Source organism: Salvelinus namaycush, chromosome 2 (genome assembly GCF_016432855.1).
Source record: "Salvelinus namaycush isolate Seneca chromosome 2, SaNama_1.0, whole genome shotgun sequence".
In the NCBI taxonomy this organism is placed as follows: domain Eukaryota; kingdom Metazoa; phylum Chordata; class Actinopteri; order Salmoniformes; family Salmonidae; genus Salvelinus; species Salvelinus namaycush.
The window spans coordinates 52979838-53002228 of record NC_052308.1 but is presented as its reverse complement, the minus strand read 5'-3'; the positions used below and the strand labels follow the sequence as shown (position 1 = coordinate 53002228).

Sequence of the window (22391 nt, the reverse complement as noted above, 5' to 3'; positions counted from 1 at the left end):
GTGGATTGTTGGATGGATTCTAACTCGGTTCTCTTGTGATTCTTCAGGACACTGGGGTTGGAAAGTCAAGCATTGTTTGGAGGTTTGTGGAGGACAGCTTTGACCCCAACATTAATCTAACTATTGGGTAAGTTATTTTAGTCCTTCACACACTGTAATTATCATGGAGAGATGGTGGGGTTGGTGTATGTGGAGGGGGAGGTGTTGTGGTCATGCTGCATTCTCAGTGAGGTCAACCCCGTCTAATCAATTTATAGCCTGGTCTAAGATCTGTTTGTGCTATCATGTCAACTGATGACAGTGTGTGGCAAGGAATTGTTATGGTAGCACAAACAGATCTGGGATTAGGCTAATCAATTTATCACAGGGTAATCAATGTATCACTTCTGTACTTCTTATTTTGTGATGGGGTAAAGGGGTGAGCCTAAGGGTATGCCATGTTAACATGCTCTTTAAATGTGACTCACACGGTATGGTTGTATTTCTATTTTCAAGGGCATCCTTCATGACAAAGACGGTGCAGTATCAAAATGAGATGCACAAATTCCTCATCTGGGACACGGCAGGGCAAGAGAGGGTTAGTTATCATATCTCTCTTCCATATTCAACCATTTCTTTGCTCCAAATGGTCCTTATTAGACAGCGACATAGGCCATGTTTGAATAAAAATACATCCTTCCTCCCTTCCTTGAGCTAATCTAATTATAGATCTCACATGATGGGTGAGATCAACATATCATTGCTCTCACTGACCTATTCAAGTAGGTTAAATCAGAGATTACGCCAAGAAAAGAAGGACCATTTTTATTTTAATTTTAACCCCCTTTCTCCCCAATTTTCGTGGTATCCAATTGTTAGTAATTACTATCTTGTCTCATCGCTACAACTCCCGTACGGGCTCGGGAGAGACGAGGGTCGAAAGCCATGCGTCCTCCGAAACACAACCCAACCAAGCCGCACTGCTTCTTAACACAGCGCGCCTCCAACCCGGAAGCCAGCCGCACCAATGTGTCGGAGGAAACACCGTGCACCCGGCTCCCTTGGTTAGCGCGCACTGCGCCCGGCCCGCCACGCCACAGGAGTCGCTGGTGCGCGATGAGACAAGGATATCCCTACCGGCCAAACCCTCCCTAACCCAGACGACGCTAGGCCAATTGTGCATCGCCCCACGGACCTCCCGGTCGCGGCCGGCTGCGACAGAGCCTGGGCGCGAACCCAGAGTCTCTGGTGGCGCAGCTAGCGCTGCAGTGCCCTAGACCACTGCGCCACCCGGGAGGCCCCAGGAAGGACAATTTTAAGGAATTTGAACAGGGCCATAGAGGTCTATGCTGAGGGCATACTCTTGCAAGTGCAGTAATGCATTGTGCCTTTTATAGGGCAATATTTAGCTTACATTTAGCTGCCCACACCAAAACATCCCCGGCTCCCTCATTTTCTGCATTCATTTAATAAGACCCTTTCCTGTAGTTGAGTGGCAGGTTATGCTATCATGGTATGTGCACTCTCAAGACCACTGCTGTCGGTTTAGTTAACTAGATGACATAAATATGTCTGTCATGCAACTTCTCATCTGTCCTGCCTCTCTCCATTCTCTTTATCTCTCTCCTTTCTCTCTCTCTGTCACACACACACACACACACACACACACACACACACACACACACACACACACACACACACACACACACACACACACACACACACACACACACACACACACACACCACCACAAACTTGAACTTTTAGCTATGTGTGCTGCATCAAAGGAGCGCAGTCCACATTATGCTAAAGCATACCTTCTATGTGCAATGTCCTTTGAACTGTAGATGAGTGCAGTCATAACATGACAGGCGAGAGTCTAGGGACCACTTGCAACATGATCTGCTGCGATGTTTGTCTACGCCGCTATGTGGCGCTAGATCTGGACTGCTTTATAGCCCACACAGAAAGACGACATGACTAAAATAGATTATCTTTCAAATTATACAGTATATGAGTAATGAGATGCGCATATAGAAACATGAATAATTTCTGCTAACAAAACACTAAAGACAAAACTCCAAATCTGTTGTACATTAGTAGGGCTAAGAATTGCCAGACACCTCACTATACATTACGATATTTAGGTGCCGATACGATATGTATTGCGATTCTAACGATTGACTTATTCCACATTTTGATGTGTTACAGCCTGAATTCACAATGGATTAAATATTTTATTTTTTTCTCCCATCTACACACAATACCCCATAATGACATAGTGAGAACATGGTTTTAGGAATTTGAGCAAATGTATTGGAAATGAAATTCAGAAATATCTAATTTACATACATTACCAGTCAAAAGTTTGGACACAACTACTCATTCAAGGGTTTTTCTTTATTTTTAATATTTTCTACATTGTAGAATAATACTGAAGACATCAAAACTATGAAATAACACATATGGAATCATGTAGTAACCAAAAAAGGGTTAAATAAATCTAAATATATTTTAGATTCTTTAAAGTTGCCACCCTTTGCGTTGATGACAGCTTTACACACTCTTGGCATTCTCTCAACCAGCGTCACCTGGAATGTTTTTCCAACAGTTTTGAAGGAGTTCCCACATATGCCTAGCACTTGTTGGCTGCTTTTTCTTCACTCTGCGGTCCAACTCATCCCAAACCATCTCAATTGGGTTGAGGTCGGGTGATTGTGGAGGCCAGGTCATCTGATGCAGCACTCCATCACTCTCCTTCTTGGTCAAATAGCCCTTACACAGCCTGAAGGTGTGTTTTGGGTCATTGTCCTGTTGAAAAGCAAATGACATTCCCACTAAGCACAAACCAGATTGGATGGCATATCGCTGCAGAATGCTGTGGTAGCCATGCTGGTTAAGTGTGCCTTGAATTCTAAATAAATCTCAGACAGTGTCACCAGCAAAGCACCATCACACCTCCTCCATGCTTCACAGTGGGAACCACACATGCGGAGATCATCCGTTTACCTACTCTGCGTCTCACAAAGACATGGCGGTTGGAACCAAAAATCTCACATTTTGACTCATCAGACCAATGAACAGATTTCCACCGGTCTAATGTCCATTGCTCGTGTTTCTTGGCCCAAGCAAATCTCTTCTTATTATTGGTGTCGTTTAGTAGTGGTTTCTTTGCAGCAATTCGACCATGAAGGCCTGATTCATGCAGTCTCCTCTGAGCAGTTGATGTTGAGATATGCCTGTTACTTGAACTCTGTGAAGCATTTATTTGGGATGCAATTTTTGAGGCTGGTAACTCTAATGAAGTTACCCTCTGCAGCAGAGGTAACTCTGGGTCTTCCTTTCCTGTGGCGGTCCTCATTAGAGCCAGTTTCATCGTAGTGCTTGATGGTTTTTGCGACTGCACTTGAAGAAACTTTCAAAGTTCTTGAAATTTTCCGCATTGACTGACCTTAATGTCGTAAAGTAATGATGGACTGTCATTTCTCTTTGCTTATTTGAGCTGTTCTTGCCATAATAGGGACTTGGTCTTTTATCAAATAAGGCTACCTTCTGTATACCACCCCTACCTTGTCACAACACAACTGATTGGCTCAAACACATTAAGAAGGAAAGAAATTCCACAAATTAACTTTTAACAAGGCACACCTGTTAATTGAAATGCATTCCAGGTGACTACCTCATGGAGCTGGTTGAGAGAATTTCAAGAGTGTACAAAGCTGTCATCAAGGCAAAGGATGGCTACTTTGAAGAATCTCAAATATAAAATATATTTTGATTTGTAGAATTTTTGGGGGGGTTAAAACAATGTGTTATTTCATAGTTTTGATGTCTTCATTATTATTCTACAATGTAGAAAATAGTACAAATAAAGAAACTCTTGAATGAGTAGGTGTGTCCAAACTTTTGACTGGTACTGTAAGTATTCAAACCCCTGAGTCAATACATTGTTGAAGCACCTTTAGCAATGCTTACAGCTGTGAGTCTCTTTCTGGGTAAGTCTCTATAGAGCTTTCCACACCTGGATTGTGTAACATTTGCCCATTCTTTTCAAAATTCTTCAAGCACTGTCAAATTGGTTGTTTATCGTTGCTAGACAACCATTTTCAGATGTTGCCATAAATATTCTAGTAGATTTAAGTCAAAACTGTAACTCGGCCACTCAGGAACATGCCCTGTCTCCTTGGTAAGCAACTTTTGTGTAGGTTTGGCCTTGTGGTTTAGGTTATTGTCCTGTTGAAAGGTGATTTATTCTCCCAGTGTTTGGTGGAAAGCAGACTGAACCAGGTTTTCCTCTAGGATTTTTTCCTGTACTTAACTCCATTTTGTTTCTTTTTTATCCTGAAAAACTCCCCAGTACTTAACGGTTACAAGCATACCATAACATGATGCAGGCACCACTATGCTTGAAAATATGGAGAGTGGTACTGAGTAATGTATCGTATTGGATTTGCCCCAAACATAACACTTTGTATTCAGCACAAAAAAGTGTATTGCTTTGCCACATTTTTTGCAGTATTACTGTAGTGCTTTGTTGCAAACAGGATGCATGTTTTGGAATATTTTTATTCTACACAGGCTTCCTTCTTTTCACTCTGTCAATGTCTCCTTTCACAGCCATTAAACTCTGTAACTGTTTTAAAGTCACCATTGGCCTCATGGTGAAATCTCTGAGCGGTTTCATTCCTCTCCTGCAGCTGAGTTAGGGAGGACACCTGTATCTTTGTAGTGACTAGGTGTTTTGATACACCATCCAAAGTGTAATTAATAACTTCAACATGGTCAAAGGAATATTCAATGTCTGCTTTTTGAAATGCTTTGCCCATCTACCAATAGGTGCAGAGTGAGTCCATGCAACTCATTATGTGACTTGTTAAGCACATTTTTACTCCTAAACTTAAATTAGGCCTGCCCTAACAAAGGGCTTGAATATTTATTGACTCAATACATTTCCGTTTTTAATTTTTAATTAATTTGTAAAAATGTCTGAACATAATTTCACTTTGACATTATGGGGTATTGTGTGTATGCCAGTGACCAAAAATCTAAATTTAATCTAAACTCAGGTTGTAACCTGACAAAATGTAGAAAAAGTCAAGGGGTATGAATACTTTCTGAAGGCACAGTGTATGTATAGAGATACAATACTGCGATTTTATTGCAATTTGATGTTCCAAACATATTGCTCACTATAGGTCTGCTGCAGTGAGAGGAGAGCGAGCATGAGAAAATGAGTTTTGAGTCATGGAAATAAAAGTGCTGAAAACATGTTGTCTCACTATTTAAAAAGAAGATGGAGAACAAGCTATAGGATAAAAATATCTGAGTTTTCGTGCAGATACAGCCAATTAGAGCTAGCCAGTGTTGTTTTCGAGACCACCTGAAGCGAGACCGATTCAAGACCAAGACCGGAGCAAGTAGAGTCGGAGTCAACACCAAGACTGGAAGAGGGGGGGTGGGGTGTGGGGGGACGAGACTGAGTTGAGACCGAGACCGTAGAGAAAAAATGCATGCCCTAGGCAAATAGAGCCACTCTACAAATGATTACTAACCCAAACACAGTGGGGAACAATGAAGGCGTTCTATGCCTTCATATGAGGGGCTAAGGATTTATAAAATAAGTATAAAGAAATATAGCTCCAAGCAGCAATGCCGGAGTTTATGCTGGGGCCCCACTGTGCCACCATCAGGACAAATTTCACACATAGGAGGAGCTACAGTGGCTTGCTGTATTCACCCCCTTGGCAGTTTTCCTATTTTGTTTCCTTACAACCTGGAATTAAAATAGATTTTTGGGGGGGGTTGTATCATTTGATTTACACAACATGCCTACCACTTTGAAGATGCAAAATATTTTTTATTGTGAAACAAACAAATAAGACAAAAAAACAGAACTTGAGCGTGCATAACTATTTACCCACCCAAAGTCAACACTTTGTAGAGCCACCTTTTGCAGCAATTACAGCTGCAAGTCTCTTGGGGTATGTCTCTATAAGCTTGGCACATCTAGCCACTGGGATTTTTGCCCATTCTTCAAGGCAAAACTGCTCCAGCTCCTTCAAGTTGGATGGGTTCCGCTGGTGTACAGCAATCTTTAAGTCATACCACAGATTCTCAATTGTATTGAGGTCTGGGCTTTGACTAGGCCATTCCAAACCACTCGAGTGTTGCTTTAGCAGTATGCTTAGGGTCATTGTCCTGCTGGAAGGTGAACTTCCGTCCCAGTCTCAAATCTCTGGAAGACTGAAACAGATTTCCCGCAAGAATTTCCCTGTATTTAGCACCATCGAGCATTCCTTAAATTCTGACCAGTTTCCCAGTCCCTGCCGATGAAAAACATCCCCACAGCATGATGCTGCCACCACCATGCTTCCACCACCATGCTTCACTGTGGGGATGTTGTTCTCGGGTGATGAGAGGTGTTGGATTTTCGCCAGACATAGCGTTTTCCTTGATGGCCAGAAAGCTCCATTTTAGTCTCATTTGACCAGAGTACCTTCTTCCATATGTTTGGGGAGTCTCCCACATGCCTTTTGGTAAACACCAAACATGTTTGCTTATTTTTTTCTGGACACTTCCGTAAAGCCCAGCTCTGTGGAGTGTACGGCTTAAAGTGGTCCTATGGACAGATACTCCAATCTCCGCTGTGGAGCTTTGCTGCTCCTTCAGGGTTATTTTTGGTCTCTTTGTTGCCTCTCTGATCAATGCCCTCCTTGCCTGGTCTGTGAGTTTTGGTGGGCGGTCCTCTCTTGGCAGGTTTGTTGTGGTGTCATATTCTTTCAATTTTTTAAATAATGGATTTAATGGTGCTCCGTGGGATGTTCAAAGTTTCGGATATATTTTTTATAACACAACCCTGATCTGTACTTCTCCACAACTTTGTCCCTGACCTGTTTGGAGAGCTCCTTGGTCTTCATAGTGCCGCTTGCTCTGTGGTGCCCCTTGCTTAGTGGTATTGCAGGCTCTGGTGCCTTTCAGAACAGGTGTATATATTTATTTATATATATATATATATATATATATATATATATATATATATATATATATATATATATATATATACTGAGTTCATGTGACAGATCATGTGATACTTAGATTGCACACAGGTGGACTTTATTTAACTAATTATGTGACTGCTGAAGGTAATTGGTTGCACCAGATCTTATTTAAGAGCTTCATAGGAAAGGGGGTAAATACATATGCACGCACCACTTTTCAGTTTTTTAATTTTTACAATTTTTTGAAATTAAGTAATTTTTAAAATTTCACTTCACCAATTTGGACATATTTGGGTATGTCATTACATGAAATCCAAATAAAAATCCATTTAAATTACAGGTTGTAATGCAACAAAATAGGAAAAACTCCTAGGGGGGTGAATACTTTTGCAAGGCACTGTACTTCTGTACTCCTTACCACACTTGCCAAATATCACAACTCAAAATTAAACCGGTCATGCAATATGAATATTTTGGACTATTTTCAATGATGTTGACTACTTTAAATGTCTTCTTCTCCATAGCATCTATGGATGCACATCTTCAAGACTCTTGCTCAAACAATATGGTCTCAATAAGCCAATAATTTTTTCCCATACTTTACAGATTAGCTTGACTCGTATCTCTTAGCATGTGTGCCGAATTTCATCACTCTGAGTCAAACAGATCTATATAAACATATGCCGGTTTTAGTGCCACTGTGTGGTGGATCTGAATGTGCTTGCAGATGTTGAGTTTTGACAGTGTTTGGAACATGTGTACCAACTTTGGATACAATACAAATATCTGTGTCTGATTTATATGCATTCATGTGCCAGACCACGCCCATATGAATGTATTTTGACATACTAGTCTTGGAAAATTTGCGTTGAGAGACCTTGGTCCATAGATGCCATATGTCAATGTTCACCAAGATCGTCCCAGTTGTTCCGGAGGAGATGTCATTTAAGTGTTTTTCACAAAATTCAAAATGGCGGAAAATCCATCATGGTAGACTTTATGGGTCTTTGAGGCAAATTTGTTGGCAAGACAGCACAAATAGATCTGGGACCAGGCTAGTTGTAGGCTTTAAACAGTACCGCTCATAATCCTGCCCTGTTATTATTTTGTGTGTGCCCTTTCTTCTACAATCTCCTGCTAGTACAATGGTCTATTCCCCTCTGTTGTCACGCCCTGACCATAGTTTGCTTTGTATGTTTTATGTTTTGTTTGGTCAGGGTGTGATCTGAGTGGGCATTCTATGTAGTATGTCTGGTTTGTCTATTTCTATGTGTTTGGCCTGATATGGTGACAGGTGTTTTGGGTTGTCTCTGATTGGGAACCATATTTAGGTAGCCTGTTTTGTATTGTGGGTTGGGGGTTATTGTCTATGTGTAAGTTGCCTGTGTCTGCACTTATTGTTTATATAGCGTTACGTTCGTTTGTTATTTTGATAGTGTGTTTAGTGTTCTTCGTTTCGGTAAATAAATAAGAAGAATGTATTTATATCACGCTGCGCCTTGGTCCTCCTCTCTTCCACATTACGACGAACGTGACATCTGTTGTCCACTGGAGAGGGGTGAGATAAAACAGTGTTTGTCTTCTGTTCTCTGAGCTTGCCCGGGGCCATGGCGTTGAGGTAAAATGAAATGAAGCTTTGTTTAAGATAAGACAGACTGATGAAACCCGAGCTGTCTCTGCCTGCTCCCCAGTCCTGACTGATCCACTGCCACTGTCCCTGCCTGCTTCTCTTCCTCTCTCGCTCTCTCACTCTTTCTCTCTCTGGATAGGTTTATTCAGGGTAGTGGTAGAGCCTACACCATATTGCTTAGGTTTACAGAGCTACAGTTTTCAAAGGGTAGGGCCAAGAGGAAGGGGTAGGGAACGAACTGGGACTCTTCCTTTCACACACTCTGTCTCTCCCAGTCTACCAAGTGTTCCACAGCTGTGAACGAGAAGGTAGCAACATTTCTGGCAGTTGTTTTCCTTTATTGTAAGAGGCAGCAGCTCTATTTCTAAGCTGATCACTTCTTGAGAAGTTGTGGACATCAGAACCAGTTGGTATATTAACAGTTAGTGGAGTTCGGTAGAGAGATTTAGGAGCAGCTGATGGAGATGGAATGAGAAAGAGTTGTGATTAGGCTACTACACAATCTCTGATGCCCCCCCCCCCCCCCCCCGGGAAGAAGCTGGGTTCCCCTTCGCTCTCTGCATTCCCTGGCAAGGACAGACACCTTTCATTGGGTGCCAGGCTCATCATTTCAGTAATTAACCTGCACACGCTTAGCAAAATAAGGGAAGCTTTTTTGGTCTGGTCTAGCTCTCGGTGCAAAATGCTCCCAGGGCACACTTTTGCGAGGGTTCCACACAAGACTGTCTATGCTGTCAGGTACTGGCTGTACTGCAGCTAGCAACACAGCGCTAGCTAGTCAGACAGGCAGCATCCAGTTCCCGCCATCTGCCAAGTATCCCAAATTGGACTCCCTCCGGTAGTCTCGGGGCCAGTAACAACTGTAATTGCACGGAATGTGTGCTTTTCCTGAGGTAACTGTGTGATTCCAAGCCGGGATAGTTTATTCCTTTTTATTGTAACGGAAAATGGGAATTGGTGGGAAAGGCCGGGTCGTTCCAAGTCAACGTTTGACTGTTTGTTTTTAAAGCTAATCTCTTTATTTCATTAACTAATATGTGGCATGCCTGATTATTATTCCCATCATGGTTAAATATGCTAATTATGTTTGAAGAGTTATGCTGAATATTATCCTAAAATGTAGAAGGACTGACCCTAAATGGTAGTCTAACTAATGACAGGTGCGTTGCCTTTCACTTGTCTCTGTTGCAGATTTCTTTTGTATCTCATACAGTTGATGGTCTGAATGTCACTCATTGTTACTTGTCAGTATAAATTATTACAATCATACCAAATGAAACATATACTGCATGCCTTTTCAACAACAGCAAATACTTGAGTTCAATATTCAACATTGCAGCGTTTCTACCCAAATATACATGCCCAAATCATCCCAAAGGCTGCGTTCACACAGGCAGGCCAATTCTGATATTTTTTCCACTAATTGGTCTTTTGACCAATCAGTTCAGATATTTTGCCAATAATTGGGCACAATATCAGAATTGGGATGCCTGTGTAAACGTAGTGTAACGCTTGTCGTCTGGAGGAGAAGAAGAGGACCAAGGTGCAGCGTGGTAAGTGTTCATACTATTTAATTAAAATATGAAACACTTGACAAAACAACAAACACGACAAACGAACAGTCCTGAAAGGTGAAACAAACACTAAACAGGAAACAACCACCCACAAACACAGGCGGGAACAGGCTACCTAAGTATGATTCTCAATCAGAGACAACGATAGACAGCTGCCTCTGATTGAGAACCATACCAGGCCAAACACACAGAAATACAACACAAGGACAACATAGAACACCAGACAAAGAATGCCCACCCAAACTCACGCCCTGACCAACCAAAATAGAGACATAAAAAGGATCTCTACGGTCAGGGCGTGACACGTAGCCTAGTGTCTGAAAGTTATTGTGAATGAAGATACTTTGTGCAGGTAATTTAGTCTATAACATCCTAATTTGGGGATATGGACTTTTTGGGAAAGCATGGTAAGGTTAGCATTTAGTGACAACAGCCAGGTAAATTAAACCAAAGTATGAATCGCTGTCTCGCCTAGTCCAAAGACTTTGTTTATTTTTTAAATATGATTTATTGTCACATACACCGGATAGGTGCAGTGAAAAGTGCTGTTTTACAGGGTCAGCCATAGGCCTCACAAGTCGTCAACTGGCAGCTTCATTAAATAGTACCCGCAAAACACCAGTCTCAACGTCAACAGTGAAGAGGTGACTCCGGGATGCTGGCCTTCTAGGCCAGAGTTCCTCTGTCCAGTGTCCATGTTCTTTTACCCATCTTAATCTTTTTTTTATTTTTATTAGCCAGTCTGAGATATGGCTTTTTCTTTGCAACTCTGCCTAGAAGACCAGCATCCCGGAGTCTTCCCTGTTGACGTTGAGACTGGTGTTTTGCGGGTACTATTTAATGTTAGATATTAGAGTTTGAGATAATGTTATGCAACGCATAACTGTGTGCGCGTGTGGGATTTAAACAGGCGTGAAACATAGGAGATGTGAACAGGACATGCAGACACATGAGTATGGACAGTATATGTTTACTGGACATGCCTATATTTGACTCAAAGTGACCAGTGGGATGCCAATGTAAGATGTTTACTATATGTATACTATAAAGTAGTAATAACTTTATAGTATATAGTTGCCATGGCACCCTAGTAGCAGCATAAGCAGAGAGCTCCTGTACATTTGTAAATATTTTGTAATTAATGAATTAAGGCATTTCTTTGTATAATCTTTGTGTTTTAAGAATGAACAATTAATATAACTAATTAATATCATCAGAATCAACCACAGCATTAAGACTGAAGGTGAAGTTGTTTCATTTCTTTGTTTGACTAGCTAGCAAGCAAGCAAGCTAACATTAGCTGGCAATTGTTTGATTCGAAATGCAAGCTAGTGTCCAGAGGTTGAGGATGGAGAGAAGTCCGAAAGCAAGACGGCAGATCGGTGCGGTGAGGCTAATCTTGAATAATTATTGAAATGTCGTGTGCTTTCTGGAGCCACGTGACTGACACAGCATCATCCAAGTTGCTTCATTTTGGCAGTAGTGAAGGAGTAGCTAGCTACCTACTATGGCGTCCATGGACTGCAGTGCCACTGGCTAAGCTCAAACCTGATTCCTACTACGGACAAGCCAGAGACAGAGAGACACCTTGATGAGACCGTGCTGCCTGCCTGCCCCCGGACTTTCCCTCCCAGCTTGACCACCTCCCTCAGATGACCACTCCATTAACTTTCTAATGACTGTCCATGTTGTGATGTTTTTTATAAATTTCATGTATTTTTATGTTGCTTTAAAGCACTTTGGGATTCTTTATGAAATGATTAGCGCTATAAATGTTGAATAAGTTATTTATTATTAATAATAGCTTGAACCGTGTTTCTCAGGACTCGTTCCAGGCATTGAAGAACTGGGTGAAGGAGCTTCGCCAACACGGCCCTCCCAACATCGTGGTAGCCATCGCTGGCAACAAGTGTGACCTGTCCGATGCCAGGTAAATAAATCCCTCAAGTCCCAGGGCCCTGGTCAAAAGTAGTGCACAATATAGGAAATAGGATGCCATTTGGGACGCAGACATTGGCTTATTTTTTACAAGTCAGCAGCATGGCCGCTATAGAGTAATTTTACCAGACGAATCGCTGAATCGTTGACATGAGATTTGCTTGTACTACATTTTCTAATGAAGATTAAATGACTCGCCGACGCAAGGGACGTCAACGGCCGAGCCAACCGTGTATCTTCAAACTTTTGGCTCCAACAATGTGAACATACCATGGAACAGTAACTGCCGGCCATTGCGGCTCTCTGTTGGAGATACACTGGAGGATGTGTATGTAATGTCACTCAAACATGCTCGCTTAGATGAGAGGACTTTAACTACTAGACTAGCCTAATTGCATTGGAGCAGTGGAAAGAACTGATGCTTAAAATAATCTCCCATCTACTGTCCATCCATTAGTATTAGTCATTATTGACTCGCTAAGCAATTATTTGAAATGACTGTACCTCAAAATGGGACACAGCACAGGTCTAGTTCATAAAGAGAAACATGTATATGCTATTGCTTTCCGATCAGAGTGGGCCCCTGTGGAAACACAGCTTACGATGCTCGTTTGCTTCCATCATGTGTAGTTCATTGTAATATGATGAGCATTAGCTGGATCGAATGAAGGTATAGCAGTACTGGGGGAAGCCCCATGCAACACATAAGTCTAGTAGAGATGAGTGATGTGATACTGGTGGGGAGTAGGGCTGTGATGGTCATGGAATTTTGGATGATGTAATTGGCCAGCCAAATGACCGCAGTCACCGTAATAACCGCTCAAAAAATATATACTGTATGTACAGTTGAAGTCGGAAGTTTACATACACCTTAGACAAATACATTTAAACTCAGTTTTTCACAAATCTTAGTAAAAATCCCCTGTCTTAGGTCAATTAGGATCACCACTTTATTTTAAGAATGTGAAATGTCAGAATAATAGTAGAGGAAATTATTTATTTCAGCTTTTATTTCTTTCACCACATTCCCAGTGGGTCAGAAGTTTACATACACTCAATTAGTATTTGGTAGCATTGCCTTTAAATTGTTTAACTTGGGTCAAACGTTTCAGGTAGCCTTCCACAAGCTTCCCACAATAAGTTGGGTGAATTTTGGCCCATTCCTCCTGACATAGCTGGTGTAACTGAGTTGGGTTTGTAGGCCTCCTTGCTCACACACGCTTTTTCAGTTCTGCCCACAAATATTCTATAGGATTCAGGTCAGGGCTTTGTGATGGCCACTCCAATACCGTGACTTTGTTGTCCTTAAGCCATTTTGCCACAACGTTGGAAGTATGCTTGGTGTCATTGTCCATTTGGAAGACCCATTTGCGACCAAGCTCTAACTTCCTGATTGATGTCTTGAGATGTTGCTTCAATATATCCACATAATTTTCCTGCCTCATGATGCCATCTATTTTGTGAAGTGCACCAGTTACTCCTGCAGCAAAGCACCCCCACAACATGATGCTGCCACCCCGTGCTTCACGGTTGGGATGGTGTTCTTCGGCTTGCAAGCCTCCCACTTTTTCCTCCAAACATAATGATGGTCATTATGGCCAAACAGTTCTATTTTTGTTTCATCAGACCAGAGGACATTTCTCCAAAAAGTACGATCGTTGTCCCCATGTGCAGTTGCAAACCGTAGTCTGGCTTTTTTATGGTGGTTTTGGACCAGTGGCTTCTTCCTTGCTGAGCGGCCTTTCGGGTTATGTCGATATAGGACTCGTTTTACTGTGCATATATATACTTTTGTACCTGTTTCCTCCAGCATCTTCACAAGGTCCTTTGCTGTTGTTCTGGGATTGATTTGCACTTTTCGCACCAACGTACCTTCATCTCTAGGCGACAGAACACGTATCCTTCCTGAGAGGTATGATGGCTGCGTGGTCCCATGGTGTTTATACTTGCGTACTATTGTTTGTACAGATGAACGTGGTACCTTCAGGCGTTTGGAAATTGCTCCCAAGGATGAACCAGACTTGTGGAGGTCTACAATTGCTTTTCTGAGGTCTTGGCTGATTTCTTTTGATTTTCCCATGATGTCAAGCAAAGAGGCACTGAGTTTGAAGGTAGGCCTTGAAATACATCCACAGGTACACCTCCAATTGACTCAAATTATGTCAATTAGCCTATCAGATGCTTCTAAAGCCATGACATCATTTTCTGGATTTTTCCAAGCTGTTTAAAGACACAGTCAACTTAGTGTATGTACATTTCTGACCCACTGGAATTGTGATACAGTGAATTATAAGTGAAATAATCTGTCTGTAAACAATTGTTGGAAAAATTACTTGTGTCATGCACAAAGTAGATGTCCTAACCGACTTGCCAAAACTATAGTTTGTTAACAAGACATTTGTGGAGTGGTTGAAAAAAGAGTTTTAATGATTCCAACCTAAGTGTTTGTAAACTTCCGACTTCAGCTGTACACAGAACAAAAATATCAACACAACATGCAACAATTTAGAAGATTTTACTGAGTTATACTTCATATAAGGCAATCAGTCAATTGAAATAAAATCATTAGGCCCTAATCTATGGATTTCACATGACTGGGAATACAGACAAGCATCTGTTGGTCACAGACACCTTAACAAGGGGCGTGGATCTGAAAACCAGTCAGTATGTGGTGTGACTATCATTTGCCTCATGCAGTACGACATTTGCCTCTCCTTCGCATTGAGTTGATCAGGCTGTTGATTGTGGAATGTTGTCCACTCCTCTTCAATGGCTGTGCGAAGTTGCTGTTGATGGATATGTTTTATACATTTGCACAAATGTCTAAAAACCTGTTGTTGCTTAACCATTATGGGGTATTCTGTATAGATTGCTGTGGAAAAACATGTATTTAATCCATTTTCGAATAAAGCTGTAACGTAACAATATGTGGAAAAAGTCAAGGGGTCTGAATACTTTCTGAATGCACTGTATATACAGTACCAGTCAAAGGTTGGGACACACCTACTCATCCAAGGGTTTTTATTTATTTGTACTATTTTCTACATTGTAGAATAATAGTGAAGACATCAAAACTATGAAATAACACATATGGAAGCATGTAGTAACCAAAAAAGTGTTAAACAAATCAAAATATATTTAAGATTCTTCAAAGTAGTCAACCTTTGTCATGGTGACAGCTTTGCACACTCTTGGCAATCTCTCAACCAGATTCATGAGGTAGTCACTTGGAATGCATTTCAATTAACAGGTGTGCCTTGTTAAATCTAAATTTTTGGAATTTCTTTCCTTAATGCATTTGAGCCTATCGGTGTGTTGTGATTAGGTAGGGTTGGTATACAGAAGATAGCCCTATTTGGTGAAAGACCAAGTCCATATTATGGCAAAAACAGCTCAAATGAGCAAAGAGAAACGACAGTCCATCATTACTTTAAGACATGAAGGTCAGTCAATCCGGAAAATGTCAAGAACTTTGAAAGTTTATTCAAGTGCAGTCACAAAAACCTCAGAGTGCAGCCCAAATAAATGCTTCACAGAGTTCAAGTAACAGACACATCTCAACATCAACTGTTCAGAGAAGAATGCGTGAATCAGGCCTTCATGGTCGAATTACTGCAAAGAAACCACTACTAAAGGACACCAATAATAAGAAGAGACTTGCTTGGGCCAAGAAACACGAGCAATGGACATTAGACTGGTGGAAATCTGTCCTTTGGTCTGATGAGTTCAAATGTGAGTTTTTTGGTTCCAACCGCCGTGTCTTTGTGAGACGCAGAATAGGTGAACGGATGATCTCCGCATGCGTGGTTCCCACCGGGAAGCATGGAGGAGGAGGTGTGATGGTGTGGGGATGCTTTGCTGGTGACACTGTCAGTGATTTATTTAGAATTCAAGGCACATAAGGATCATATCACCTCCACCTTACCTGACACCCTAGACCTACTGAAATGTGCATACTGCCCCAATAGATCCACGGATGATGCAATTGTCATCGCACTGCACACTGCCCTATCCCATCTGGACAAATCAAATCAAATTTTATTTGTCATATGTGCCGAATACAACAGGTGTAGGTAGACCTTACAGTGAAATGCTTACTTACAAGCCCTTAATAAATCTTCTTCTAACTAGGGGGCGCAGTTTTCACTTTGGGCTAAAAAGGCGTACCCATTTGAAACTGCTTATTTCTCAGCCCCCGAAACTAGAATATGCATATAATAGGATAGATTAGGATAGAAAACACTCTGAAGTTTCCAAAACTGTAAAAAATGTGTATGTGAGTTAAACAGAACTGATATTGCAGGCGAAAACCTGAGAAAAATCCAACCAAGAAGTGGCCCTCTTTTTGAGACCTCTCTGTTCCAATGCATTCCTATTGCCCATATAAAGTGATATCAATAAGACTTCTTTTGCTATGTCTTCCCTAAGGTGTCAACAGCCTTTAGACATAGTTTCAGGCCTTTATTTTGAAGAATGAGCGTGAAAGGGCACATTGCGTAAGTGGATAGGTGGGGGCTCTCCGAGTGATTTTTGCGCAAAGTGAAAGGCAGCCATTGTTTCTCTCGGTCCTAGTGAAAAGCCAACTGTCCCGGTTGATTTATTATCGAATAGATATTTGAAAAACACCCTGAAGTTGGATCAAAAACAACGTTTGACATGTTTATGTGGACATTATGGATATAATTTGGAATTTTTTCCGGCGTTGTCGCGAACGCTTTTTCCGGTGGATTCCTGGGCATGACGCAGCAAACAAACGGAGGTATTTGGATATAAAAAATATCTTTATGGAACAAAAGGAACATTTGCTGTCTAACTGGGAGTCTTGTGAGTGAAACCATCCGAAGATCATCAAAGGTAAACGATTAATTTGATTGCTTTTCTGATTTTCTGATTTTTGTTACCAAGTTACCTGACGCTAGCTGTTCTTATTGTTTTGTTGAGCTGAGACGACAGATGGATTAACAAAAGGCTAAGCTGTGTTTTGCAATATTGCACTTGTGATTTCATGAAATTATATTTTATTATATACCGTTCGCGCTATGCTAGTCAGGGTTTTTGATGACAAATATCCCGGATCCGGGATGGGGAGTCCAGAAAGGTTTTAACCAACAATGCAGTTTTAAGAAAAATAAGTGTTAAATAAAAGAAAAAAGTAACAAATAATTAAAGAGCAGCAGTAAAATAACAGTAGCGAGGTAATTGATGTAATATGTACATGTAGGTTGAGTTAAAGTGACTATGCATCGACAATACACAGAGCGTAGCAGCAGCGTAAAAGGGGGGGTAGAAGCTGTTAAGAAGCCTTTTGGACCTATACTTGGCGCTCTGGTACAGCTTGCCGTGTGGTAGCAGATAGAACAGTCTATGACTAGGGTGGCTGGAGTCTTTGACAATTTTTACGGCCTTCCTCTGACACCGCCTGGTATAGAGGTCCTGGATGGCATGAAGCTTGGCCCCAGTAAAGTACTGGGCCGTACGCACTACCCTCTGTAGTGCCTTGTGGTCGGAGGCCGAGCAGTTGCCATACCAGGCAGTGATGCAACCAGTCAGGATGCTCTCGATGGTGCAGCTGTAGAACTTTTTGAGGATATGAGGACCCATGCCAAATCTTTTCAGTCTCCTGAGGGGGAATAGGCTTTGTCGTGCCCTCTTCACGACTGTCTTGGTGTGTTTGGACCATGATAGTTTGTTGGTGATGTGGACACCAAGGAACTTGAAGCTGTCAGCCTGCTCCACTAAAGCCCTGTCGATGAGAATGGGGCCATGCTCGGTCCTCCTTTTTCTGTAGTCCACAATCATCAAGAGGAATACCTATGTAAGAATGCTATTAATTGACTACAGCTCAGCCTTCAACACCATAGTATCCTCCAAGCTCATCATTAAGCTCAGGGCCCTGGGTCTGAACCCCGCCCTGTGCAACTGGGTTCTAGAATTCCTGACGGGCCACCCCCGGGTGGTCAACGTAGGCAACAACACCTCAACTACACTGATGCTCCTTTTTTGTGATATCCAATTGGTAGTTAGTCTTGTCCCGTCGCTGCAACTCCCCTACGGACTCGGGAGAGGCGAAGGTCGGGAGCCATGCGTCCTTTGAAACATGACCCTGCCAAGCCGCACCGCTTCTTGACGCACTGCTCGCTTAACCCAGGAACCAGCCGCACCAATGTGTCGGAGGAAATACCATCCAGCTGGCGACCGAAGTCAGCTGGCAGGAGCCCGGCCCGCCACAAGGTGTCGCTAGAGCGCAATGAAACAAGGAAATCGCGGCCAGCCTAGCCCGGACAATGCTGAGCCAATTGTGCGCCACCTCATGGGTCTCCCGGTCACGGCCAGCTGTGACACAGCCTGGGATCGAACCCGGGTCTGTAGTGACGCCTCAAGACCGCTGCGCCACTCGGGAGGTCCATTATTACAGTACCAGTCAAAAGTTTGACACCTACTCATTCAAGGGTTTTTCTTTATTTTACACATTGTAGAATAATAGTGAAGACTTCAAAACTATGAAATTATATATATATATATATATATATATATATATATATATATATATATATATGGCTATCATTATGGGGTATTGTTTGTAGATTGATGAGGGGGAAAAACGATTGAATCCATTTTAGAATCAGGCTGGAAAAGTCAAGGTGTCTGAATACTCTCCATGACTCACCATGACTATATGGTTGAAAGACTACTGTATTATTTCATTTTTACTTTTGTGTTTTACTAAGAAAAGGCTATGTTTTTTATTTAAGTAGTATGTGTTCAGGAAGTGGAAATTAGTCTAAGCTATAAGAAGTTTGTTAATGGATATTTATATTTTGTGTTTTAAGTTATTTCAGTTTTACTTGGTGTTATCACTGTTACACACAATAACATACATACATACATCTGACTCATGCACTATACATACATACATACATACATACATACATACATACATACATACATACATACATACATACATACATACAGTACCAGTTTGGACACACCTACTCATTCAAGGGTTTTTCTTTATTTTTACTATATTCTACAATGTAAAATAATAGTGAAGACATCAAAACGATGAAATAACACATATGGCATCATGTAGTAACCAAAAAAGTATTAAACAAATCAAAGTATATTTTAGATTTTAGATTCTTCAAAGTAGCCACCCTTTGCCTTGATGACAGCTTTGCATTCTCTCAACCAACTATATCTGGAATGCTTTTCCAACAGTCTTGAAGGAGCCCTTACACAGCCTGGAGGTGTGTTTTGGGTCATTGTCCTGTTGAAAAACAAATGATAGTCCCACTAAGCGCCAACCAGATGGGATGATGTATCGCTGCAGAATGCTGTGGTAGCCATGCTGGTTAACTTGCCTCTCAACTCACTTCATGCATGAAGTGAGTGCTACGGGGCGATAGTCATTTACTTCAGCTACCTTTGTTTTCTTGGGTACAGGAACAATAGTGTACATATTGAAGCAAGTGGGGACAGCAGACTGGGATAGGGAGAGATTGAATATGTCCGTAAACACTCCAGCCAGCTGGTCTGCAAATGCTCTGAGGACACGGCTAGGGATGCCACCTGGGCCGGCAGCTTTGCGAGTGTTAACACGCTTCAAATGTCTTACTCATGTCGGCCATGGAGAACGAGAGCTCACAGTCCTCGGGAGTGGCCCGCGAAGAAGTTGTTTAGCTTGTCTGGGAGCAGACATCGGTGTCCGTCACGTGGTTGGTTTTCCTCTCCTCTGCTCCTGACTGCATGTGCTGCCATAAGAATATAATTGATAGAATAGGCATCCCCATTCAAGTCAATGATGGCATAATACAACCCCTTGCTTGTTTCAGCGAGGAGCTAAGTTTCATCATGTTTAGAGTCCATGTTACCGCAGAAATGGACTCAACCGCACAAATGCCCATTCACATTTGTTTGGTGAAAACAGTAGGATAATTACACATGTAGTTAGAGTCCATTCTAGTATGCAGTGTTACTTAAAAAGTACATTCTAATAGAAAAGTAGCTATTGTCCCATCTTCAATCAGCTGTTCGTTCCACATGTATTTTACATTTTTTACAGTTATGTTGGTTATTTTATTTTCATGACGGTCTTCATCCATAAACGTTGGTTACACGGTTATACCATAATTGTGTCAGTCCTAGTGGGGAGGTGCTGGCATGGGTCCCTTTCTCTCTTCTTTTCTGCTCATCTCCCGTTTGGGTCCGGTCCGTCACATTTTTTAAGGGGTGTGTCCTGGAGCCTCCTCTTTTTCATTTGCACTGATGTTAAACAACTGGACAAGCAACAACGATTTCTTGGCTCACGTCCGCCATATTGCTGTTACCTATCCTGTGTTTTCAGATCAGTGCACCTCTCTCCACTATTGAGATGCACCCTGTTTTAAGACTTGAACACTCTTTTTACAGGGAGGTCTTGGAGAAGGATGCCAAGGACTACGCAGACTCCATCCATGCCATCTTTGTGGAGACCAGCACCAAGAACGCCATTAACATCCATGAGGTCTTTTGATCTTAGTCCCACCCTGATTCTTGACCCCTGACGCAATGACCTTTCTCTGCTTACAGCCTCCATCGTCCCTCCAACAGAATACCACTCCTCCATCGGGGACCACTGACTCCTACAGCCATTGTCTCCTCCATCTAATACTCCACTCTAAAGAGCAAGCCTATTGCAATTCACTGGGGTATTGCTTTGGCTTGGATTTTGTGAAGCTGTCGGTTTGTGTTTCCTGTCTCCCTATCCAGACCCCAAAAGGTTCAACCAAAGTTCACAGCCTTTAGTATTTTGCCTTTAGGTTCCTCAAGAAGGTCAATGGAAGTATCACCCGCTCTCTTGCTGTGTTCACTTCGTTCTATTCCTATATAGTGCACTATGGGCCCTGGTCAAAAGTAGTGCACTATATAGAGAAAGAGGGTGCCATTTGAGATGCATCCTCAAAGGTTTTCAACGTAAAATGTCTTAATCTAGCAGTCCAAAGCCACAGCAATTGCTATGATTTGCCCAAGTTATAAGCGCTCCCTCCTGCCTGTCTTTTATAGGTCTTGTAATACTTCTGAAAAGAAGAAGAACGTTAACACAGATTTTATTTCTGTTTCGATCTCGTAAACCTCTACACGGGTCCTGGCATCATCGGGTTTACAGCATGCTGTGATTCTTTTCTTGCAATGGCTACAGGGTCTATTTTGTAACCGGAGACAATATGGAGGTTATTTTTAACATACCTTTATATTTTCAGTTTCTTCTTAAAAAATGGCTAGGTAGGCATGTATAGATGTACTTTCTCCACCTCTAAATGGACTAATACCAATCTCTTACTAAATCAACTACAGTAAGTCTAAGTATATATATATTTTTACACTTATTTTACGAGGTAAGATGACTGAACACATTCTCATTTACAGCAACAACCTGGGGAATAGTTACAGGGGAGAGTAGGGGGGATGAATGAGCCAATTGTAAGCTGGGGATGATTAGGTAACTGTGATGGTATGAGGGCGAGATTGGGAATTTAGCCAGGACACCAGGGTTAACACCCCTACTCTTACAATAAGTGCCATGGGATCTTTAGTGATCACAGAGTCAGGACACCCGCTTAACGTCCCATCCAAAAGACAGAACCCTACACAGGGCAATGTCCTCAAACACTGCCTTGGGGCATTTTTAGACCAGAGGAAAGGGTACCTCTTACTGGCCCTCCAACACCACTTCCAGCAGCATCTGGTCTCTCATCCAGGGACTGACCAGGACCAACCCTGCTTAGCTTCAGAAGCAAGCCAGCAGTGGGATGCAGGGTGGTATGCTGCTGGCCTAAGTAACAACAGTTTCATTAATCTGGAGCGTACCAACATTTTCTTTTACATTTCCGTCAGGTTTGCCCAACTATTTTCAAAGAGTGCCACTTCAGTCTGAAAATATTAACACCTGTATGGATCTATCTAATCATTGTGATCCAGGTTGATGAGTCAGAAGTGCATGAAGGGAAATGTATTTGTGTAGTCTGACCTATAATGGCCCTCACACAGTGCTTTGCAGCATATGGCCAACTAAGGCAGGTGTTTACCAAACCGTTTGATGCTACAGTAATGAAAATCCCCAATGGGAGTCATTTTTTTTATTTTTTTTATGTATTTTGTGTCTTGTTGCTCTGTTACAATTTTGTATTCATCAATATCGTTGTCACTTTCATTCCATCTGTTTTAGCCTCAACATTTTGGAGGGTAAATGGGTTTTGTGATGGTAACGAAGCTTGTTGATTGTTGCCACTGAAA

General features: G+C 41.9%; 1 protein-coding gene across 1 annotated transcript in view; it reads left to right on the top strand.

The window, feature by feature from the left end:
- LOC120064465 (ras-related protein Rab-22A-like) overlaps positions 1–21530 on the top strand; it is a 29006-nt gene extending 7476 nt beyond the window's left edge. The window contains exons 2-5 of the mRNA XM_039015059.1: positions 48–127; positions 496–577; positions 12005–12111; positions 20529–21530. Of these exons, the coding sequence (XP_038870987.1) occupies positions 48–127; positions 496–577; positions 12005–12111; positions 20529–20631 (372 nt within the window). The 3' untranslated portion in view covers positions 20632–21530. The remainder of the gene's footprint in view (positions 1–47; positions 128–495; positions 578–12004; positions 12112–20528) is intronic.
- The last annotated feature ends 861 nt before the right edge of the window (positions 21531–22391 follow it).